Source organism: Chiloscyllium plagiosum, chromosome 7 (assembly GCF_004010195.1).
Source record: "Chiloscyllium plagiosum isolate BGI_BamShark_2017 chromosome 7, ASM401019v2, whole genome shotgun sequence".
NCBI classification, from domain to species: domain Eukaryota; kingdom Metazoa; phylum Chordata; class Chondrichthyes; order Orectolobiformes; family Hemiscylliidae; genus Chiloscyllium; species Chiloscyllium plagiosum.
Genome location: NC_057716.1, coordinates 91,339,983 through 91,362,251, shown reverse-complemented (window position 1 = coordinate 91,362,251; position 22,269 = coordinate 91,339,983). Strand labels below are relative to the sequence as shown.

At 40.7% G+C, this 22,269-nt stretch overlaps 1 protein-coding gene across 7 annotated transcripts in view; it reads right to left on the bottom strand.

Moving 5' to 3' along the window:
* si:dkey-3d4.3 (RING finger protein B) overlaps positions 1-22,269 on the bottom strand; it is a 66,324-nt gene that overhangs the window by 35,125 nt on the left and 8,930 nt on the right. For 3 of the 7 annotated variants that reach the window (XM_043694216.1, XM_043694214.1, XM_043694217.1), the window contains exons 2-4: positions 15,099-15,271; positions 14,767-15,006; positions 3,067-3,353 (exon numbers count right to left, since the gene is read on the bottom strand). In XM_043694216.1, coding sequence (XP_043550151.1) covers positions 3,067-3,229 — 163 coding nt within the window. In that variant the 5' untranslated portion in view covers positions 3,230-3,353; positions 14,767-15,006; positions 15,099-15,271. Of the gene's footprint in view, positions 1-3,066; positions 3,354-12,199; positions 12,269-14,766; positions 15,007-15,098; positions 15,272-21,875; positions 21,989-22,269 lie in introns of those variants that run through there. The other 4 variants (XM_043694215.1, XM_043694218.1, XM_043694220.1 and 1 more) reach the window with 4 other exon arrangements.

Genomic DNA, 22,269 nt, shown 5'->3' with positions numbered 1-22,269 from the left:
AAGGCGAAGGAATTGGGAATATGGGATGGCGTTTTTACAGGGGGCAGGGTGGGAGGAGGTGTAATATAGGTAGCTGTGGGAGTCAGTCGGTTTATAGTATTCGTCCATGTTGAGTCGGTCGTCCGAGATAGAGATGGGGAGGTCTAGGAAGGGGAGGGAGAAGTCTGAGACGGTCCAGGTAATCTGAGGTCGGGGTGGAAGGTGTTGGTAAAGTGAATGAACTGCTCAACCTCCTCGTGGGAGCACGAGGTAGCGCCGATACAGTCATCAATGTAGCGGAGGAAAAGGTGGGGGGTGGTGCCAGTGTAGCTGCGGAAGATGGACTGTTCCACATATCCAACGAAGAGGCAGGCATAGCTAGGGCCCATGCGGGTGCCCATGGCTACTCCTTTGGTTTGGAGGAAGTGGAACGATTGGAAGGAGAGTTGTTAAGAGTGAGGACCAGTTCAGTCATGGTATCTGCCACAAATCTCTCTTTTTCCTTAATTCTAAACTTTATATTCTTTGCTATCCAGGGTTCTCTGTTCTTGGTCCTAGCCTTTGTCTTTATGAGAACAAGTTTATCCCTGTATTCTCGCAATATTCTCCTGAATACCTCTCACTGCTCTAACATTTTTATCTGTAAATAGCTACTCCCAGTCTACCTGGGTCAAATGGTGTCCTGTCTTAGTAAAATTAGCCTTTCTGCCGTTTAGTACATGTATTTCTGGCCCATATTTATCCTTTTCTTTAACTATCTTAAATGTACATGAGTTATGATCACTATCACCAAAAGGATCACCAAATTGATATGCCTGGGCTCATTTCTGAATATCAGGTCCAGAACTGCCCATCCCTGTTAGGCTTTCTATGTACTGTTGAACACGCAAAAACATTCTCCTGGAAGAAAATAAAGCATTTGTTTCCTCCCTACATTGAACACTAAAACCATCTTAGTTTGATTTTACAGCCTCATTATTCTTGAATTCCATTTTTTTGATCCTCTATTTCTCCCTGACTGTGTGGGTGTGTATAGTACACATCCAACAGCGTGTTTTTTACCTCTTTTTTTATTTCTACCCATTTGGCCTCATTTGATGAACCTTTCAAGATATCATCCTTCCTTATTGCTGTACTTGATTTCTTGATCAATATGCAAATCCGCCTCTCCAACTTGTCTGATTAACCTATAACCAGTGGTTGTAAAGAGAAAGCTGCCAAACAGCCAAGTCTCGGTCATGACAATGGTATCATACTGCCTTTGTCTGTGTCCCCTCAGCTCACCGGTCTTATTTCTCAGGCTCACTGATTAAAACATATTTCATTTTGCCTTGCTAAACTCACTTCTTATCTATGATTTGGATGTGCCGGTGTTGGGCTGGGGTGGACAAAGTTAAAAACCACCCAACACCAAGTTATAGTCCAACAGGTTTATTTTGAAGCACTAGCTTTCAGAGTGCCACTCCTTCATCAGGTGGTTGTGGAGTCTACTCGATGTTCCCCTTTCTACTCCCTTTCCGACATTACATCCTTAGCCTTCTCCATTGCCACAACAAATCAAACTGCAAATTGGAGGACCACCTCATCTTCCATCTGGGCTACCTACAGCCCGGGACATTTAACATTGAGTTCTCCAATTTCAAATAATCTCTCTTCCCATCACCTGACTTCCTTCCCAGCCCCTCCCCCTCCCTTCCATTCCTCTAATCGACCAACCAGCTTGTACCCTCCACCTGTGTTCACCTATCCCCACCTCACCACCCTTCCCCCCCACCCACCCGTTTTATCTGCAGCTTCCCTTACATCCATCCGCAGTCCTGAAGGGTTATACCTGAAACATTGACTTCTCCACCTTCTGATGCTTCCTGGCTTGCTGTGTTCTTCCAGTCTCCTGCTTGTCCACCTTGGAATCCAGCATTGCAGTTTCTTTGTCCACCCCACTGCCTGGTTGCCAACCACTTTAACTCCCCCAAGGACATGCAAGTCCTGAGCCTCCTCCACCGCCAAACTCGAGCCATCTGACGCCTGGAGGAAGAATGCCTCATCTTCCGCCTTGGGACCCTCCAATCATACAGGATCAATGTGGAGTTCACCAGTTTCCTCATCTCTTTTCCCCTCACTTTATCCCAGATTCAACCCTCCAACTCAGCACCATCCTCTTGAACTGTCCTACCCATCCATCTTCCTTCCCACTTATTCGCTCCACCCTCTTCTCCAACCTTCCAATGAAAAGCTTATGCCTGAAACGTCAATTGTCCTGCTCCTCGGATGCTGCCTGACTGTGCTTTTCCAGCACCACTCTTTTTGACTTCTACATTCAATACAGTCAAAGACGATCTTGGGTCTGTATTCCACATTCTGTACAAGGACCTGGATTTCCCGAAAAACCCTGTCTGTTCCAGCTGAAAGTAGATTCAACCACGGAGCATCCATAGCTCTCTGGGATCGGCATGTTTACATGCTGTACATCTCTATGACTCTATGAGTAACTCACTGGTAGCTCTCCATGTCTCTGATCATTCAGGAGATTATCACCCTGGCAATCTTTCCCAAAATTTCCTTTCCCTTTCCCAAACTTGTCACATCCTACACAAGACTGGGAATTCAACCTTCAGCTATAATAATATTGGATATATCTATCTCCTGTTTAAGTACCCATTCACCACACATCAATCTACCTACCTACTTCTGTACAAGCTAAACTCCCAGTCTGACCTCGAGTGCTTGTGTAGAACTAGTTAACAGTCAAAATAGAAATTGCTGGGAAAGCTCAGCAGGTCTGGCGGCATCTGTGAAGAGAAATCAGAGTTAATATTTCGGCTCCAGTGGCCCTTCCGTTCGGAGGAAGAGTCACCGGATCCGAGACAGTAACTCTGATTTCTCTCCATAGATGCTGCCAGACCTGCTGAGCTTTTCCAGCAACTTCTATTTCCATTTACGATTTACGGCATCCACAGTTCTTTTGGTTTTTATTTAGTTAACAGTCAATTCTTATTTAGATGCAGTCAGCCAAAACCCGATGCCAGCGACAGGTCAAAGACAGTGAGTATTCACAGAATCAAATCAAGTGAAAATCCAACATCTTACCAATGTTGTACCTCCAAAAATCTCTCATCCCAGTTTGCCTCCGACCACCATAAAGATACATGTATCCCTCGTAGATGCAACAGCCATGCTTGTATCGTTCCAGTGGTGCTGCTTTGGACTGGGAGAGCTGCCTCCACACAGGTTGGCCAATTCCCTTTTGCATAACGCTCCTGTCACCACCAGGTTATTACCCAAATAGATAGCAGATGAGGAACCATGATGCTTTCCCACGAAATACAGCGCTCACATGCCAGATGACACCATCTGGACGAATGTCACAGAATGTTCTAGAACAAAAACAACAGGTTAATCACTCATTTTTGATTTGGAATGCATGACACAAGTTGAAATGTACAAACGTTAATCTAAAGACAAACTGAAAATGCTGGCGTATAACTTTGGACATGGGCTCCACAAACTTGTCTTTTCCTCTGATACCATCAATGCCTTCAGTTTCTTGTGTTTTCTTCTTAATAACTCAGGACTTCCTCCATCCCACCTTGACTATTTTGGAGACTGCTAAACTAACTGCATCACTGCTGTTACAGATCTCATTTTCTCTGGATGAATGTGTGATTGGGTCCTTCACTCTCTCGCTTTTACCTTAGCTACTAGATTTCCAGGAGCTTTCTATTCATTTAGCTAAAGTCACATGATTTCTTGGAAATGCTGTCTTCAGCTGACTGTTCAAAATGACTTTCTGACCTTTTTTTGAAAATAGAACAAATCAGAACTTCACAGTATTAAAAGTCAGTCCATTTCCCCTCCACCTTTGAACCTAAATCCCAAATAATAATACTACACTGAGAGTTCACGGTATAGAGATAACCGAAGGAACTTTCAACTTTGAGAATGTAGAAAATATGTCATTAAATTGATATGCAATTTAGATGTATTCCATTGTGATCCTTTTGATTTTGTAATTCAAAATTTCTCTCAATCTACAAAATCAATTGGTTCCCTGTTGCATGTCCTCTTCAGTGTTCGTGACAAGAACAGATAAAAGATGAATGCCTGCAAGGTTGCTGTTCAGGGTAAAAGCTTTCAATTATTCTTTCTGATTATTGTAATTAAACCAATTCAAAATAGTTCTTAGTTCATTTTTTCCACTTTGTATTGTAAACTTTTATGTTATTTATCAATAGACAGAAAAAGAAATTTGGTCTATCAAGTCAGGTGTTATTCGGGGGATCTGACTTGTCCAGGATTACCATCAGCAGGGATTCATAACAAATGGCAATTGGAACTACATGAACTGAAGAAGGCATGTAAATGGAAAGAGACCACCTCTTTTACAGCTAAAACAGACTCACCCAAACTCAATCATATTGGACTCGAAACGTTAACTCTAGACCTGCTGAGTTTCTCTAGCGCTTTGTTTTACTCCAAGCCCAACTACCTGTCTCTAAATCAGCACCTTCCATTTTATTGCAAAAGTGTTACTCAGACACATAATCCATATTTTATGTACACATGTTCAATCTTTGGCCTTTTAAATGGCAAAGTCCACTTAAAAACAGAGAGTGTGCAGAAGCATCAAGAAAATCAAAAGACTGAGATTAAGAAATCATTTTGAGCCTCACAGTATGGAAGTAGGAAGGGAATATACTATTTTCACCATTTGTGCAGTTGTTCAAATGCAAATTCTAATCGCCAAAAGAGACGTCATGCTGGGATTTCATCTGGTATGAAAACGAAGCTAAACTAGTCAGTCAATCACCCGGAAGGCAGATGCAATTTGGAAGTTGGAATTATAGAACATAGAACAATACCGCGCAGAACAGGCCCTTCAGCCCTCGATGTTGCGCCGACCTGTGAACTATTCTCAGCTCGTCCCCCTCACTATCCCATCATCATCCATGTGCTTATCTATGAATTGTTTAAATCTCCCTAATGTGGCTGAGTTGACTACATTAGCAGATAGGGCATTCCATGCCCTTACCACTCTCTGCGTAAAGAACTTGCCTCTGACATCTGTCTTGAATTTATCACCCCTCAATTTGTAGTTATGCCCCCTTGTACATGCTAATGTCATCATCCTAGGAAAAAGTCTTTCACTGTCTACCCTATCTAATCCTCTGATCATCTTGTATGTCTCTATCAAATCCCCCCTAGCCTTCTTCTTTCCAATGAGAACAGACCCAAGTCTCTCATCCTTTCCTCATAAGATCTTCCCTCCAGAACAGGCAACATCCTGGTAAATCTCCTCTGCATCTTTTCCAATGCTTCCACATCCTTCCTGTAATGGGGCGACCAGAACTGTACACAATATTCCAAGTGTGGCCGCACCAGCATTTTGTAGAGTTGAATTATTCCTCAGAACAACTAAGATCTTGAAATGTCCTGATATTTTCATCCCAGCCGCTGAGTTCCATTTAAGCGGTGCACCATCTCTTGACTTAAATGAAGAAGAGTAGATTGTATTGACTTTTCTTTCAATTTTTGCTCCGCTTTTAAGGGTAGCCCTGTTTCACTATTTGTGACTTCAACCAAATGAATTCCATGCACAAATCCTGCACATTCACCTCCCCCAAGTCCTAACTCTCAAAAAGAAGTATTAGCGGTTTCTAGAAAATAAAGTATCATGAAAAATATGCATCTACATTGTAACTTTTCACAATTTCAGGGTGCCCCAGAATACTCTGCAGCTCATTTGGTCTACTTTTGAATTGTAGTCACTGTGGTATTATTGGAAATGCAAAGTCTTGACAATGGATGCCCTTTAATATGGTAATATGATCCCTCATTTGCTAGAGATAAGTATTGGTCAGGACTTGAGAAAGAATTCCCCTGCTCTTCAAATAGTGACATGGGATGTTTTATATTCAACTCAGAGCGCATAGGCAACCTCAGTTCCAAATTACATCTGAAAGCTAACCCTGGCAACACCTCCTCAGTAACGCAGTGGACCATCTACCTAGAGTGAGTGAGTATGTTTGACTTTCTGGGCTAGGTCCCGAACCCACAACCTTCTGATTCAGGAAAGAGTACCACAACTTCTCACATTGTTTAGGAAAAAGCAATTAAAATAAATTTTCTGGTATGTTAACAAATACAATAACCCAAATAATAAAAAGGAGGAATATCTTGTGGTGCAGTAGGTTGCATCCCTGCCTTTGAGTCTGGGCTCAAGACCAACTCCAATGGAGGGGTGTCTAACCCAGCCACAGATTGAGCACCAACTTGTAAACTGTTCCAACGTGTGCCGTGGCAGGCACAGGAGAGAACAAGAACAGGAGAGTTTCCTGGCTAGCCATTGCAGAAGGCAAAGGATATCACTGCAGCACCTTACAACCAAAACTATGGACCAAAGCAGACCCATGATCACCTTTCAATGTCTAGTACCTGAAAGAGAGAATGACAGATCATAGAACAGAATCCCTACAGTGTAAAAAAAGGCCATTTGGCCCATCAAGTCCATACCGACCCTCTGAAGAGCATCCCACCCAAACCCACCCCCCTTCTCTATCCCTGCATTTCTCACAACTAACCCACCTAGCCAGCACATTCCTGGACGCTATGAGGCAATTTAGCATAACCAATCCACCTAACCTGCACATTTTGGACTGTGAGAGGAAACCGGAGAAACTGGAAGAAATCCACACAGTTACAGGGAGAATGTGTAAACACCACACAGACAGTCGCTCAATGGTGGAATTGAGCCCAGGTCCCTGGAGCTGTGAGGCAGCAGTGCTAACCACTGAGCCACCGTGCAGCCCCAAACCAAAATGTTATAGATCTGTTGAATGCTAAGAATCCCGTGGTTTCAGAAACCCATTTTAAAAGTTCAAAGCTATACCCTGCCTCTCCCCAACCCCTCTGTCCTCAGTAGTGCCGAGGAGCATTCACCTCCATTACACTTGCAGGAAAGATTGGCTGACTATGGGCAGCTAATCCCACCAGATTTCAACTGCTTTCCAAACCTTTTCGGGACTTTAGCTGTTGGGATAGGTGCAAGCCCTGTGGAATTGTACTGAACTGACCTCCACAGGCTTCGGAAGCAAGTTTTAAAAGGTGGCATTCTTGTTGGCAGTCAAGAAAGTTACACACAGTTGAGCTGTCAACGTAAGGAATCACTTCTACTTGCAGAGGCTGGTAGAAGCTTGGAAATTGCTTAAGCAAACAGCAAATGATGTTCAATTGTCAATTTTAAATCTATATTTTTTGATTTCTCAAAGACAAAAGTGTTATGAGGCAAAACGGGAGGAGTGGGAATAAATGGAGTTAGGTCACAGATCAATGAATGATAATGGGAATATAAATGATCCTAATGAATGATAAAACAGATTCGAGAGACTCTAATGCTTTCCCCTGCTTTAATAAAACAAAGAACTGCAGATACTGGAATCTGAAACCAAAACAGAAATTGCTGGAGAAACTCTGGCAGCATCTGTGGGGGAGAAAGCAGAGTTGACATTTTGAGTCTGGTGACCCTTCAGAAATGTTAACTCTGCTTTCTCTCCACAGACATGCTGGGTTCTTCCAGAAATTTCTGTTTATGCTTTCTCCTATTTCTATGTTCTCATGTTTATTATGAATAGAGCCAAATCCAAATCAGTCAGGACTTATATATGGGATCAACTAGCACACTAAATAATAGGAGCAATGCCTGGACATGAATGCTTGGGATTCTAGTGATGGAAGGGAACAAATTGGCAATGTCATCAGCAGCCTTTTGTGCACCAAGCCAAAAGGAACAGCCGCGTTAAAAATATTTGCAAGTTAAGGGGAGGAAATGAGGCGGTGTATGCAGAAGTCATACATCTCAATGCAGGAGAACTAGAGATGAAAGGAACCACTGTTGATTCATACTCATTGGACTCCAGTGTTAAAATGATAGATCATATCCTTAGCACTAATGTAAAGGTATTAGCAGATTTTGTTTTAGGCCTGTTGAAATGTTGTCCTGCCCCATTAATCATGGAGCAAGTTATTCTTCCACATGGACCTGTCTGACAAGACAAATGACATTCTTGTCCTGTAGACTAATCTTTCATTTACAACTGCCACATTTTGGTCATTAAACGTTAATACACAAGACTGAAATGTGTGTGTTACAAATTTGACAAGCAAACTGCTTTAAGCTGACAAGACTCTACATGCCACTGGGGAGTATTTATTTTTCTCAAAGCTCTCTCTCTCTCTGTTCAGGTTACTGCACTGTTTACAGCATTCAGATCAGCAGCATTTCATGAGGTCTGCTTGTTAAAATATGTTAGAAGAAAGTGAGGTCTACAGATGCTGGACATCAGAGTCCTGAATGTGTTGCTGGAAAAGCACAGCAGGTCAGGCAGCATCTGAGGAGCAGGAGAATCAACGTTTTGGGCCAGATGAAGGGCGCTGGCCCGAAACGTCGATTTTCCTGCTCCTGTTAAAATATGTTGCCTACCCAAACCCTCACTCCATCCACCCTCCGATGTCCCCCTTTCAAATCCAACCATACTACCATACATCGCCTCTCTGACACAGGACAGGGACAGTGTTCAGGTAACAGCTGAATTTACTACAGGGAGCTGGCAGAGGCTCTTGACAGGATTTCTGAAGGTCAGCACACATACTGCTTTAAGCCTCTCACCTCTGTAGCAGTGGGAAGTCAAGCAAGCTATTTGGCCAGTACGGTCAGGTCTGTGCTGGTTCGGGAGGCCAGTGTTGCAGGGTGGGTGAGTGGAAAGGAACCGTAAGTGAACAAATCATCTGTTGAGCCCTTCAAACTGCCACCAATCCACCTTTTCACAGCTTCTTCCCCTACATTCTAGAACTTGCTGATTTTGAACACCAAGGTTCTGGCCTTTCAACCTCACATTCAGTCGAAACTCTTGACAATACAGCACCGGAAGAGGCTATTCAGCCCATCACATCCGTGTTGATGGTTTGGAAGAGTTATCCAATTAATCCCACGCTGCTTTCCATTCCCTATGGTTTTACCAATCAATTCCCCTTCATATAAAATATCTAATTTCCAAGTTGCTATTGAACCTGCTTCCAGCACCCTTTCAGGCACTGCATTCACAAGTCACACTATTAAAGATCTACCTATTAGAATTTTCTAGGTTTCCATGAGAGACCCCTTCATTCTTCTCAACTCCGGTGAATATAGTCCAAACCAATCCAATCTCTCCGCTTATGTCAGTCCTGCCATTCTAGGACTCAGTCTGGTAAACCTGATTTGCACTCCCTCAATATCCAGAATATCCAGACAAGAGTGACCAAAACTGCACACATACACCAGATGTGGTCTTACCAATATCTTATATGGTTGCAGCAAGACACCTTGGGTGTCTGGTACTCATATTCTCTCATTAAGAAGGCCAAAATACCATCTGCTTTCTTCACTGTCTGCTGTGCCTTTTTGTGAATGGTGGAAGAGGACACCCAAATCTCATTGCATCTCTCCCTTTTCCAATCTATCATCATTCAGATAACAATTTGCCTTCCTATTTTTCTACCAAATCAGATAACCTCACCTTTATCCAGGTTACACATCATCTGCCATGCATTTTCCCACTCTCTCAATTTGTCCAAATCTCACTGAAACATCTCTGCATTCTCTTTTCACCTCCCCACCCAGCTTTACATCATCTGCAACCTTGGAGATGTGACACAGTTTCTTCTTCCAAATAATTAATATATGCTGAGCAGCAGGCAGTGATTAGTATCTTAAGACCATAAGACATAGGAGCAGAAATTAGGCCATTCAGCCATTGAGTCTGCTTAGTCACTCAATCATGGCTAATAAGTTTCTCAGTGAGGACTGCAGATGCTGGAGATCAGAGCTGAAAATGTGTTGCTGGAAAAGCGCAGCAGGTCAGGCAGCATCCAAGGAACAGGAGAATCGACGTTTCGGGCATAAGCCCTTCTTCAGGAATGAGGAAAGTGTGTCCAGCAGGCTAAGATAAAACGTAGGGAGGAGGGACTTGGGGGAGGGGCATTGGAAATGCGCTAGGTGGAAGGAGGTCAAGGTGAGGGTGATAGGCCGGAGTGGGGTGGGGGCGGAGAGGTTTCTCAACCACATTCCCCTGCTTTCTCCCTGTAACCTTTGATCCCCTTGATACTCAAGAACCTAATAATCTCAGTTTAAATATGCTCAATGATCTGGCCTCCACAGCCTTCTGTGGCAATGAGTCCTAGAAGTCACTGCTTGCTGCTTTGAAGAAGTCCCATTTCTTTCTTTATTCATTCTCCGGGATGACGGCATCGCTGGCTGGGCCAGCATTTATTACTCATCCCTAATTATCCAGAGGGCAGTTAAGAGTCAACCACACTGCCGTGGGTGTGGAGTCACATGTAAGCCAGACCAGGAAAGGAGGCAGCTTCTTTCCCTTAAAGAACCAGAAATATTTTTCTGACAATCGACAATGGATTCATGGTTATCATTAGACACTTAATTCAGATTTTTAAAAATTGATTTCGAATTCTTCTATCTGCAATGGTGGGATTCGAGCTTGGGTGGCCAGAATAATATCTGGGTCTAATTATCTAATTTATTCCAACTCTTTGCTTTCCTTTGCCAACCAATTCTCAATGCATTTCAGTACACATGCTTTCATTTTGCATGCTATTCTCAAATGTGGGACCTTATCGAGAGCCTTCTGAAAATTCAAGTGAACTACATCCACTGGCTCCTCATTATCCACTCAACTAGTTCAAGAAAATTCCAGCAGATTTGCCAAATACAATTTCCCCATCATAAATCCATCATGACTCTGTTTGATGTGTCATTTGTTATTACACCTTTTATAAATAGACAAAGCTGGAATCAAACTATGCAATACTGCCAAGTATCTAACCACACTCTCCGATGCTAAAATCTCATATCGTCAGCTTTTTCTGGCCCAACACCCAACATGATTGTAATTGTATCTCATTCTCCCTCCCCCTTCCACTTTTGTACTTGCAGTGAATCCATTGACAGGATACTCCATTTAATTTAGAGTGGTGCTGGAAAAGCATAGCTGGTCAAGCAGCATCCGAGGAGCAGGAAAATCGACATTTCGGGCAAAAGTTTAATTGTTATTCTACTTTTGAATTTTCAATTTCAGCTACAAAAAGATTGGTTTAAATAAGAAAAAAAAACTTACTCTTCTTAGTCGGTGCCTTCCTTTTAAAGCAGTCATTGCAATTCCAGCCCAAATCAACCCACTTTCCAAACTCTGTCAGCAAAAATGTTTTAGCCCAGCAAAGGACTAAACACAAGTAATGCTGTTCTAAAATTTTCTGTCATTCGTAAAGGAGCATTTGTGATATCGCACAAATGTAGAATGCCTGTCATGCATACACTTAAGAAAAACTACCTCATTGGATATCAAGTAACCTAGAATGTTTTGAAGTCACAAAGAACACAATCGACATGTGAGCTCCTCCTTTTAAGGAAAACTAGTAACAATTTGTTTCTCATGGTCCTGTACATATGCCTTTGTAAAGAGGATTACTCCAACAACATTCTCAGCAGCTTCTGAGGTCTGCATGTACAGAGTTAAACCCAGAAATTATTAGATAATGGCTGTGATTCTCCAGAGGATATGCTTTTCAGGCACAGTCCTAAAATGCAAACAATTAGAAATTGACCTAAACCTCCAGTACTTATACTTTGACGCTTTCTGTAAAAGGTCACATTATTTATATTGTAGTAAGTGTATAACCAATTAGTTTTAATGGCATAATAACTTCATTGTTATTGCTAATATCATACTCACTGGCCCTTAACAACTAAATTTCACATTGGTAGAATATCAAATTTCTCCATTACAATAAAAAACTCTGAAATGATAACTTTTCAGAGTTTATATTGATGTAGCTACAAAGATTTCTCATAAGTCATAAGAATAGCAACATTTTTGAAATCTGCGATAGATGAGTGAAAGAAAAGAGAGAGAATTTCAGGGTATTCGAGAAAACTACATGAAATAATTTTTAAAAAGGCCAGTGAAAACTGCTGCAATGATAAAAGGAAAAGAGTGACTAAAATGAGCATTCACCCTTAGTAGCTAAGATTGGAGAAATAATAACAGGAAACAAGGAACCAGCAGATATTTCAAACCAATATTTTGTATCTGTCTTCACAGTAGAAGACACAATAAAGTCTCAAGTACAGTTGAAAAAGGAACTTAAATCATAATCACTGGAGAACAATTACCAGGAAAACTGAGGAGATGAAAGGCTTACAAGTTCCCAATTGATGGCCAACATCGTTGCTTCTTAAAGGAAGAGGCTACAAGCTGTAATTTTCCAAAACTCTCTAGATTCTAGAAAGTTTACATTTGCAGTTTTCCAATCTGCTGACATACAGTACAAAGGGATGAGTCAACTTGTTAAATAAAAACAAACCAAAAAAAAAGTGAAAATACTCACAAAATCTGCAGACAGAAATAGCGTTAATGTTTGGGTCAACATTATCTTTCATCAAATTAAAATTCTGATAAAAGGGCATCTTAACCTTGAGCATTAATTCTACTTCAGCCCACTGGTGCTGTCTAACCTGCTGAGAATTTCCAGCATTTTAAAATTTTAATTTTAGATTTGTAGCATTTGCAGAATTCGGCTTCTTTTTATTAGTGCCAACGTGGATTAATGACAGGTAAATTATGTTTGACAAATTCTGAGGACAGTTTCCAAAAGGAATTTGATAATGTTAAAATTACTGCCCAAGATAAGATTACATATATTGCAGCATGATTTTTCAGCATTGATAGAGGATCAGCTAAATAAAACGAAACAGTTATAGTGTCATATAGCATGGAAGCAAACCCTTCAGTCCAACCAGTCCATGTCAACCATGTTCCCAAACTAAACTAGGAAAAATGGATCACCTTTTCAGGTTGGTAATTTGTAACAAATAGACCATTTCAGCGATCAGAGCTGTCACCTCAACTATTTATGATCTACATTAATGACTTAGATGAAGGGCTGACATTACCAAATTTAATTTACCAGGCAAATTATAAGTATTAAAGAAAATAGCAAGGAGAATATAGAAAGCCTGTAAAGAAATTTGGAGAGGTGAAGTGAGTGGGGAAAAATGTCAGAATGAGTATATTGTGGTAAATGGGAGATTCCTGATGAAGGGCTTATGCCTGAAACATCTACTCTCCTGCTCTTCGGATGCTGCCTAACCTAATGTGCTTTTCCAGCACCACGCTTTTCGACTCTGACTCTCCAGCATTTGCAAACCTCACTTTCTCCTAGTAAATATGAGCTAGCAGAATAGAAAAACAGAATACATCCGAATAGAGACAAACTACAGAAAAGGGCAGTACAGAGAGAGACCTCATGATTTAAACATGATTCTTCAAGTATGCAATTACATCTAGTAATTTTGAAAGCAAATAGAATGTTGAATCTTAATTGCAAGCAAAATTTTGTCTAAATGTACAGTTTATTACAGCTGTAAATTGCTGGGGCCATCTGGACAGTTGTGTACAGTTTTGGGTTTTCAGCAGGAGACGCAAAAGCAATAGAGACAGTTAGACTATAAGACCATGAGAAATAGGAACAGGATGAGGCCATTTGGCCCCTTAAGCCTGCTGTGCCATTCTATAAGATCAATGGTGATCCAACATTCCTCACATCCACTTTTCCGCCCACTCCCTGTAACCCTTGCCTCTCTGACTGATAAAGAATCTATCTCAGCCTTAAATATACACAACTCCGCCCCCAACGGATACCTGTGAGGAGGAGTTACAAAGATGCACAACTCTCAGGAAAAAAAAAGGATAGATCACAAGATTAATTCCTAGAATAAATCTTATGAGTCAAAACTAAGCATGTTGGGTCTGTGCTCATCTGGCGTTTAGAAGAATGAGAGATGATCCTATTGCAACATAAAAGATTTGAAGGAAAATGAGGGGATAGCTACTGAGTGGATATTTTCTATTGTTTGGGAATCTGTAACCAGGGGACATCCCCCAATCAAGGTGGAGGTGAAAAGAGGAATTGCTTCTCTCAGACTGGGTCTTGAGTGTTTGGAATTACTTACGAACATATGAATCAGGAACAGGCCATTCAGCACTTTAAGCCTGCTACAACATTCAACCAGGTCATGGTTGATTTGATTGTAACCTCAAATCCACATTCCCATGTACCCTGGATAGCCTATTCCCCTTTTCCTAGAGAACATATTCCTACATTTGTATTACAATTATTCAGAGACACTGTTTCTACTGCCTTTTCAGGAAGCATTCCAAAAATTCCCAACTTTCACACAGAAAAACAAAATTGTCCCATTCAAGGAACTGTCTTCTCCACATCTCCCCTATCAACACTCATTAGGATCTTTTACGTTACCCATTAGTCTTCAGAGATACAGCAGATACAAGGCTAGCCTGTCCAATCTTTCCTCATAAGACAAACACCCATTCTGGGTATTAGTTTAGTAAACATTCACAGAAATGTCTTCAATTCATTTCTATCCTTCCTTAAATAAGGTGACTGCATTTTGCATGGTACGATCTGCCTGTACTGCATGCAAAACAAAACGTTTCACTGTACACAGTTACATGTGACAATGATAAATGAAACCAATTCTCCACTTGTGTTCTGCATAATTAAAACATAAAACTTCTGATTTCTGAATTTCATTCCCTTCACAATAACATTCTATTAACAGTTCTAATTATTTCTGGCAACTACATACTACACTTTTGGTGATTCATGCAAGAAGACAACCAGATCCCTCTTCCACCTCAGAGCTCTGAAATATCTTACCTTGCTTATTTCTCCTGTCAACACTTCCCTTCCACAAAGAGCAATGCAGGCTGGAGCAATTAATACATTCAAGGCCAAGTTAGACAGAGTCAAGGGATATGGAGGGAACAGATTAAGGCCACAATCAGGTCAGCAATTATATGATAGAACGATGAAACAGGCTTGACGGACTGAATAGACTGCTGCTGCTGCTAAGAAATCCTGTGACTTTGTGAAAGTCAATCATAATATTTCCACCATCTGAAAATTTAAATTAAAAATAAAAGTATTTAATGCTTTTAAGATTCTGATTTGCTATCAATTAAACTACTTCACTGCAATTTATTGCTTACCTTGTTTGTTGACATTAATACACCTGGAGATCACCTTGACATTGCAGATGAGAAAGGGGACGTTCACACCAGAGAGATCACTAGATCTCTACGCACAATGGTCAGCAACGAGAACCATTACTTTGCCACTGAACTGGTAATCCAGATTATGTGTTTACCAGAAGAGCTAAAGACTGAAATATAAATATAAAGAATTGCTGTTTTAGTGCCAGTGTTGTTATTCACTCGACAATGAGCTGAACATGGTTTGTATATAATTCACCTTTGTCATGGTGATAGCTAACTAATACTGTGTCAATGCAGAGAGGAAGTGACTCAGAGTTAACGTGCCACGTGCTACCAATTTGATTAGGTAACATAATCCCATATGCATCTGTCAAATATGCTTACTGCAACCAAAAGACAACGTTACAGTGAACAGATGGGAACAATCATTTATTCATGTAAATGACCTTCTGCGGCATGGTGCATGGAAGAAAAGCTGGAAATACTAAACGCCTTGCAGTAGTCACAAGTGGAAAATACAAACCTACACTACCGGAGCTACATATTAACATGCTGCATGCTCCAAAACTGTCAGATGTTCAAGTATTTCAGGTCTGACAGGTAAAATCAAAAGCAATTAATTTAAATGTGGAGAAGTTCATACTTATCTAAACCCAAAATGCTTTTGGCATCATGAGCTCAGCCAGCATTTACTGTCCATCCCTAATTGCCCAATGGATATGGAGTCACATGTAGACAAGACCAGGTATAAATGGCAGATTTCCTTCCCCAAGCGACATTAGTGAATCAATTGCATTTTCATGACAATTGATAGCAGCTACATGGTTGCCACGAGGCTAGCTTAGTGACATTACCACCATGCTACAGCCTCAGCTTAGACCATAAGACCATAAGACACAGGAGCACAAACATGTCATTCAGTCCACTGGGTCACCTCTGCCATTCAATGAGATCATGATTCGTGTGATAATCCTCAACTCTACATACTTGCTTTTTCCCCATAGCCTCCAATTCCTTTACTGACTAAAAATGTCTATCACAGCCTTGAACGTAATTTAACAATCCAGCTCGACAGCTGTCTCAGTAAAGAACTCAATAGATTTACTACCCTCCGAAGAAATTCCTCCTCATCTGTCTGAAATGTGTACGCCCTTATTCTGAGATTCTACCCTCTGGGTCCAATGCTCTTAACAAGTGGAATACAACCTTTCTTCATCTCCTGCATCAAATACCTTAAGAATCTTGTATGTTTCAATAAGCTAGCCCTTCATTGTTCTGAATTCCAATGAGTACAGGCCCAACCTACTCAATCTCTCCTATAAACACTCCTTTCATACCTGGTACCAGCCTAGTGAACCTTCTCTGGATTGCTTCCAACGTTAATAATTATTTTTCTTGGATAAAGGTGCCCAAAACTGTTCACAACATTCCTGCTCCGTTTTGCCGACTGTCTTGTACAATTTTTAGCACTATCTCCTCACTAATATACCCTATTCCCTTTGAATTAAAGGACAATGTTCCATTTGCCTTTTTTATTACCCATTGAACTCGTCTACTAGTTTTGCATGATTTATGCACAAGGATTCCCAAATCGCTCTGTTTTCTGCAGTCTTTCTCTACTTAAATAATATTCAGCTCCTCTATTCTTCCCAAAGTGCATAACCGCATATATTCCCACATTATTACCTGTCACCCAAGTTTTTGCCCATTTGTTAATTTGTCTACATGCCCCTGTCGTCTGTTAGTGCCATATTATCACACATTTTTTGGTCATTATCTTGTAGGCTGCTCACATTCAAGTACCTCTTCAACTGCCAATTAAAAATATTAAATGGTTTATATTTTAAAAGATTTATGCAATTAATTTCTATTATCTTTTCAGGTACAGCATTTTCCAGATTCTGTCAACCACAGAAAAATATTTCTTACATCTGCTTTAGAACGGTTCCCATTAATTTTAACTCTTTTGCCATTTGCCTATTTGCTGGAGGGAATATAGCCACTCTCTATTTACCCTGTACTAAGTCCCATAATTAAGTTTAAACCTATAACCTTCCAACTCAGAAGCAACAGTACCAATTAGCTGAAACAAAACAAAAGTCCAGACCAGTTTGAGTGAATTGGATTACTTCATTTCATCTTCCATTGTAACAAGGTCAGGTAACAAAAAAAAAGCATTTCTTTATCCCATACATGCCAGTCCATTGTGTTGGAAAGAAATCTCAATGTGCAGGTAAATAAGTAGAATATGATAAATAATAAGGACTGAGATTACAAATCAAACAGAAGCAGTAATCTGGAGGGTAAGACTCAAATGGAATGTAAAAGTGGCCTGGAGGTAGAAAATTATGAATAATGCTATTGAAATATTCCATTATCAATATGCCGTTGATAATCACAATTGTGCTGCAGTGATTTAAGGCAGTGCATATTAATCCTGGCTGATTCAGTTAATTACCCTACCTGAAAGTTTTCCAAGATATTGACACTTCTACTTCAGCATGGCAATCCAGTGCTGGGTTTTCCAAATAATACAATAGATCAGTTTAAAAATAAAAGGTTTTCTCTTCTTCCAAGCTTCAATTATTATAAGATGGGAATGGGCAGTGGGTTAGAAAAGTGTGGATGTGGCTTAAGTTCCCTTCCCTGTGCAGTATCAGGTACTGAATGCTGTGGACAATTTCCCCTTCCACTACTGATCTGTACAAGGCTAAGCATTCTTTATGTGTCAAATGGTCAGGACCATCCTTTTAATAAACCGATGCAAACAATAAAAGGCATAGCCACTTTTAATTAATATCTGTTATTTTGAAACAAAATTGGATACATGTTTACCCATGATGCACTACTATTACAGCTCATGACACAGAGCAAAAGGCATTCCAACATGTTGCAATGACTTCAACAATGCAATTTTACCACATGATTCAGCTTTACAAATGAAGACACCACGATTTTTCACTCACATTTCTATTGACTCATTCTGAAGTGGTGAAAATATCTTTATGGAAGGAGATACACAACTAGGGTTGGGCTTAACCTCAGCAATAAATGTTTCCTGATATGAAAAGATTGTACATTCTTGTGGATTGACTTCGTTCCGTTCACATGAAACTACATCCACAGTTCAACCAAAATGCAAAGCTGTCCTAAAACAAGTGGGTGTATGCTGCTAATTCTCAAGACTATTGGAACTTGTATAAGCACACTGATCAAGCAAAGACAAGAGTGGACTTGCTGCAACGCCTTGAAAGTTTAGACACCAAGGCATTGCTTTCCTTGGATTAGGAATCTAAAAACATGAAAGTTAAAATAAGGGGATGCTCATTGAGGATGGAGATGAGGAGGACCTTCTGTAGTCGCTTGGTAATACAGATCTTTAATATTGCTGAAAAGGGTGACAAATAGTGTCTGTTTCCATGCTGCATGACTCTGCGGTCCCAAACTAAACTTGCCCCACCTGCCTGCGTTTGGCCCATATCCCTTTAAACCTTTCTATTCACGTACTTATCCAAGTGTCTTTTAAATGTTGTAACTGTACCTGCATCCACCACTTTCTCTGGCAGTTCATTCTGCACACTAAATACTCTCTATGCGAAAGAGTTGTCCCACGTCCTTTTTTAAATCTTTCTTCTCTAACCTTAAAAATATGCACCCAAGTTTTGAACTTTCCCACCACAATGGGCTACAAAGCAAAGTCAAACAGAATAGCGGGTTAACAGTACACCCTTACCCAATGAGCTCAAAGCATTCTACGTTCACTCTGAACAGATCAGTGGAATAATGCTACCTAGCTCAACAGCCTCGGTTGCACCTGCACCCCACGGTCACTGCCACAGACATTAGATCAGTCTTCTTGAGAGTAAACTGATAGATAGTGACCAGACCGGATGGAGTCTTCAACCATGCACTCAGATCCTGTGTGGACAATCATCTTGGTGCCAAAGAAAAATCATGCAATGTATGTCAATAAGTACCATCCATAATTATAAAATGCTTCGAGAGGTTAGTCAGGGCTCAGATCAACTCCAGCCTACCAGATTGTCTTGATCCTTTTCAATTTGCCTACCTGTGCAACAGGTCCACAACAGACACCATCTCCCTGGCCCTACACTCATCCCTGGAACATTCTGGACATCAAGGATATCAATGTCAAGCTCCTATTGCCAAAACCTTTTCACTTGTAGTCATCAGAACTATTGCAAGAATGCAAAATAACGAAGGAATTTACACTACGGGGCAAAAAAGGGAACTAGCAAGCCAACCCTGACTGGCTGAGGTATTGCTATGGAGAAAGAAAACAGGTACAATAGGTTCCCCAAGCTCATGATTCAAGTAGGACCCCACATTGACCATATTTGCATATCTCACACATTAATGTAAGTCACTTCTAGAAACCACGACAACAGACTAGTGACATAACTCCACAGAGGCCTGTCACCAAGTCACCTTTTATTTGCCCATGGAGAATCATAGAGTCATGGAATCATACAGATGTATAGCATGGAAACAGACCCTTCAGTCCAACTCGTCAACACCAACCAGATATCCTAAATAAATCTAGTCCCATTTGCCAGCATTTGGCCCATATCCCTCTAAACACTTCTTATTCATATAACCATCCAGATGCCTTTTAAATGTTGCAATTGTACCAGCCTCCACCACTTCCTCTGGTAGCTCATTCCATACACGCAACACCCACCGTGTGAAAAAGTTGCCTCCTCTGCCCTGGTGAAAAGATCTGGGCTATTCACCCTATCCGTGCACCTCATAATATTATAAACTGCTGTAAGATCACGCCTCAGTCTCTGATGCTCCAAGGAAAATAAACCCTCCCTATTGACTTGACACTGACCCAGTTCCCTCAGAGCCAGCTCTCAGAGTGAACGGGATGTCTTACACTCCTGTTATTTTTCTTTTTTTTCCCTTTGCCTGTGTTAATTCTCCACTCAAGCCTTCTTATATCTTTCCACATGTAAACCTCGCAATGTACAGGAATATATCTCCTTCACTATCACATTGCTTATTAAGCAACTCTTTCAAAGCATTTGAAATGATTCCATGAAGGCCAGTATCCTGTCACCTTTATATACACGTGTATAGTACATGACACTGATCCAGCTTCCTCCGAGCCAGCTCTCAGTGTGAACAGAACCCTTGACACTCCTATTTATTTTTTTCTTTCCTTTTTTTCTTTTTCCCCCCACACTACCTAACAGCAGTAGTGTTTATTTTGTCCCCCCCCCCCATTTGGTGTGTGCAGGGGTCGGACACAGTGAAAAACAGACATTCCTGTTCTTATTGGTCAACCAATGCTCGCTGATTGAGCCTGTTAATCTTGTCCAATCAGGGAATCATTCTGTGAGGTACACCTGGCTGACCTCGTTACAATCATTACAACCAGCACTGAAATATCTACGTGACATTGCACAATTGTGCAAAAGGCAGACGGTTTTTTTGGATTGATAGCAGTATCCTGCAAGTCAGAAATACAACTTGTGTAGCCATTGCACAGTAACAGCTTGCTTAATCTGTTGTTCACATCTGGGGCTTTTCTGTGTCAATTTGCAGCAAACTGAATCTTCTCAGGTCCAAAGATAGAGACCTAGTGCCTATTTATGCTACTGCTAGAGACTGTACATAAGTCTCCTTATTAATATTAAAGGCTCCATTGATTATTTTAAATTGGGTCTTAGTGTAGCTATTAAGGCTACACTATTTATCAGTGTGCAGGATACATAGCAAACATTCTGAGCAGGATAGCCATAGTCCCAATAAAGATGCACTATTATCAGGTATGTAGGGCATATGTGAGAAAGTCTATAGCCTTAGAACTTGTCTCTAAACATTTAGACTAAAATGTAATGCTGAATTATAGAACACATTTACTGAACTAGAAAATAGGCAGGCAGGAATGCTCAGAAAAAGGGGGGAACTTAAGGAATGCAAAAGCTCACCAAGTGATAACAACAGGATGCTCTAAGACAATTAAGAACATTTGCCTTAGCATCGGTGAATCAGTGTGAACAGGACACCAACTGTTCCCTTGTGAAATTAATGACAGCGTTTGATTCTGATCCTGAAATGAAACTCGCTACTAGCAAAGACTTTGTAATTAACGGTCAGATGCTGCCAATTATAATGGATTCTTATTACCCCTTGCAAGCAGGGCTGACACAGAAAGAGAGAGAAAAAAATCTTTGCTGACTTGAGAGTTCAAAAGGACACGAGAGAGAGACTATTTTAGTGCTGAGGCTGTTGGTGCTAGTAGAAAATTAACCCTTAGTGCTTATTTGTAATGGATTGAATTTAAGTGCATTTTGGGATTTTATGATGATATTGAGCAGCCATTACTGGTTATTAAATACAAACTCTGTAAAAGATAATATTGATGAAGCCTTAGCTAACTTGCTGTTCTTGCAGACCACTCTGCATACCTTACAGACTGCTCCACAGTCAATTCTAACTAATCAGATCTTATGTCTTATTTGAATTTGAATCACAAACTTGAAAAGGCATGTTTAATTTGAGACTAATTAATCATTTTAGATACAACCTTGCAGTGACATTTCAGCCTCAGGTACAGAATGATTTAGTGCTTAAGACAAAAAGCAGGAATCTGCTCCCAGCTTAAATTATTCCAAACCTAACATTGAAGAGATTCTGACACAATCTGTCGGGAACCCATTTTATCGTCAAAAATTTGCCCTCCTTGCTAAGGAGCCATTCCATAAAACAATGATATCAGACATCCGAGCTGTGCAAGGTTACCTTATGACATTTCCCACTTCATGTAGACTGGTACTTCTTTATAGGAACTTATCTCGCCGCAGACGCCTAACTCGGCTGGATTTCTTTTTCCCATCTGATGGATAGCTCTCGGCCTGCAGAAGTGATCAGTCAAGCACACACAGACCTTCCGAATTATTGTCTTTCACTATTATCTGTCTAATTAAGAACACGCAATGTTCTTGTAAACTTTTGTATAAAGGAAGCCACTTCCTATCAGTACGTCGGCGTAGCCTGCTAGGGCACTTGAAGAGTTGGTACCCTACTCTCCTAGGTTATTAGAACCTAGTTAATTTAGCTTATAGCTATCAGTGCTATGTTATAACAGTGAATAAAGAGGATGACTAAAATTAAACAAAACTGTCTGTAAGAGGTT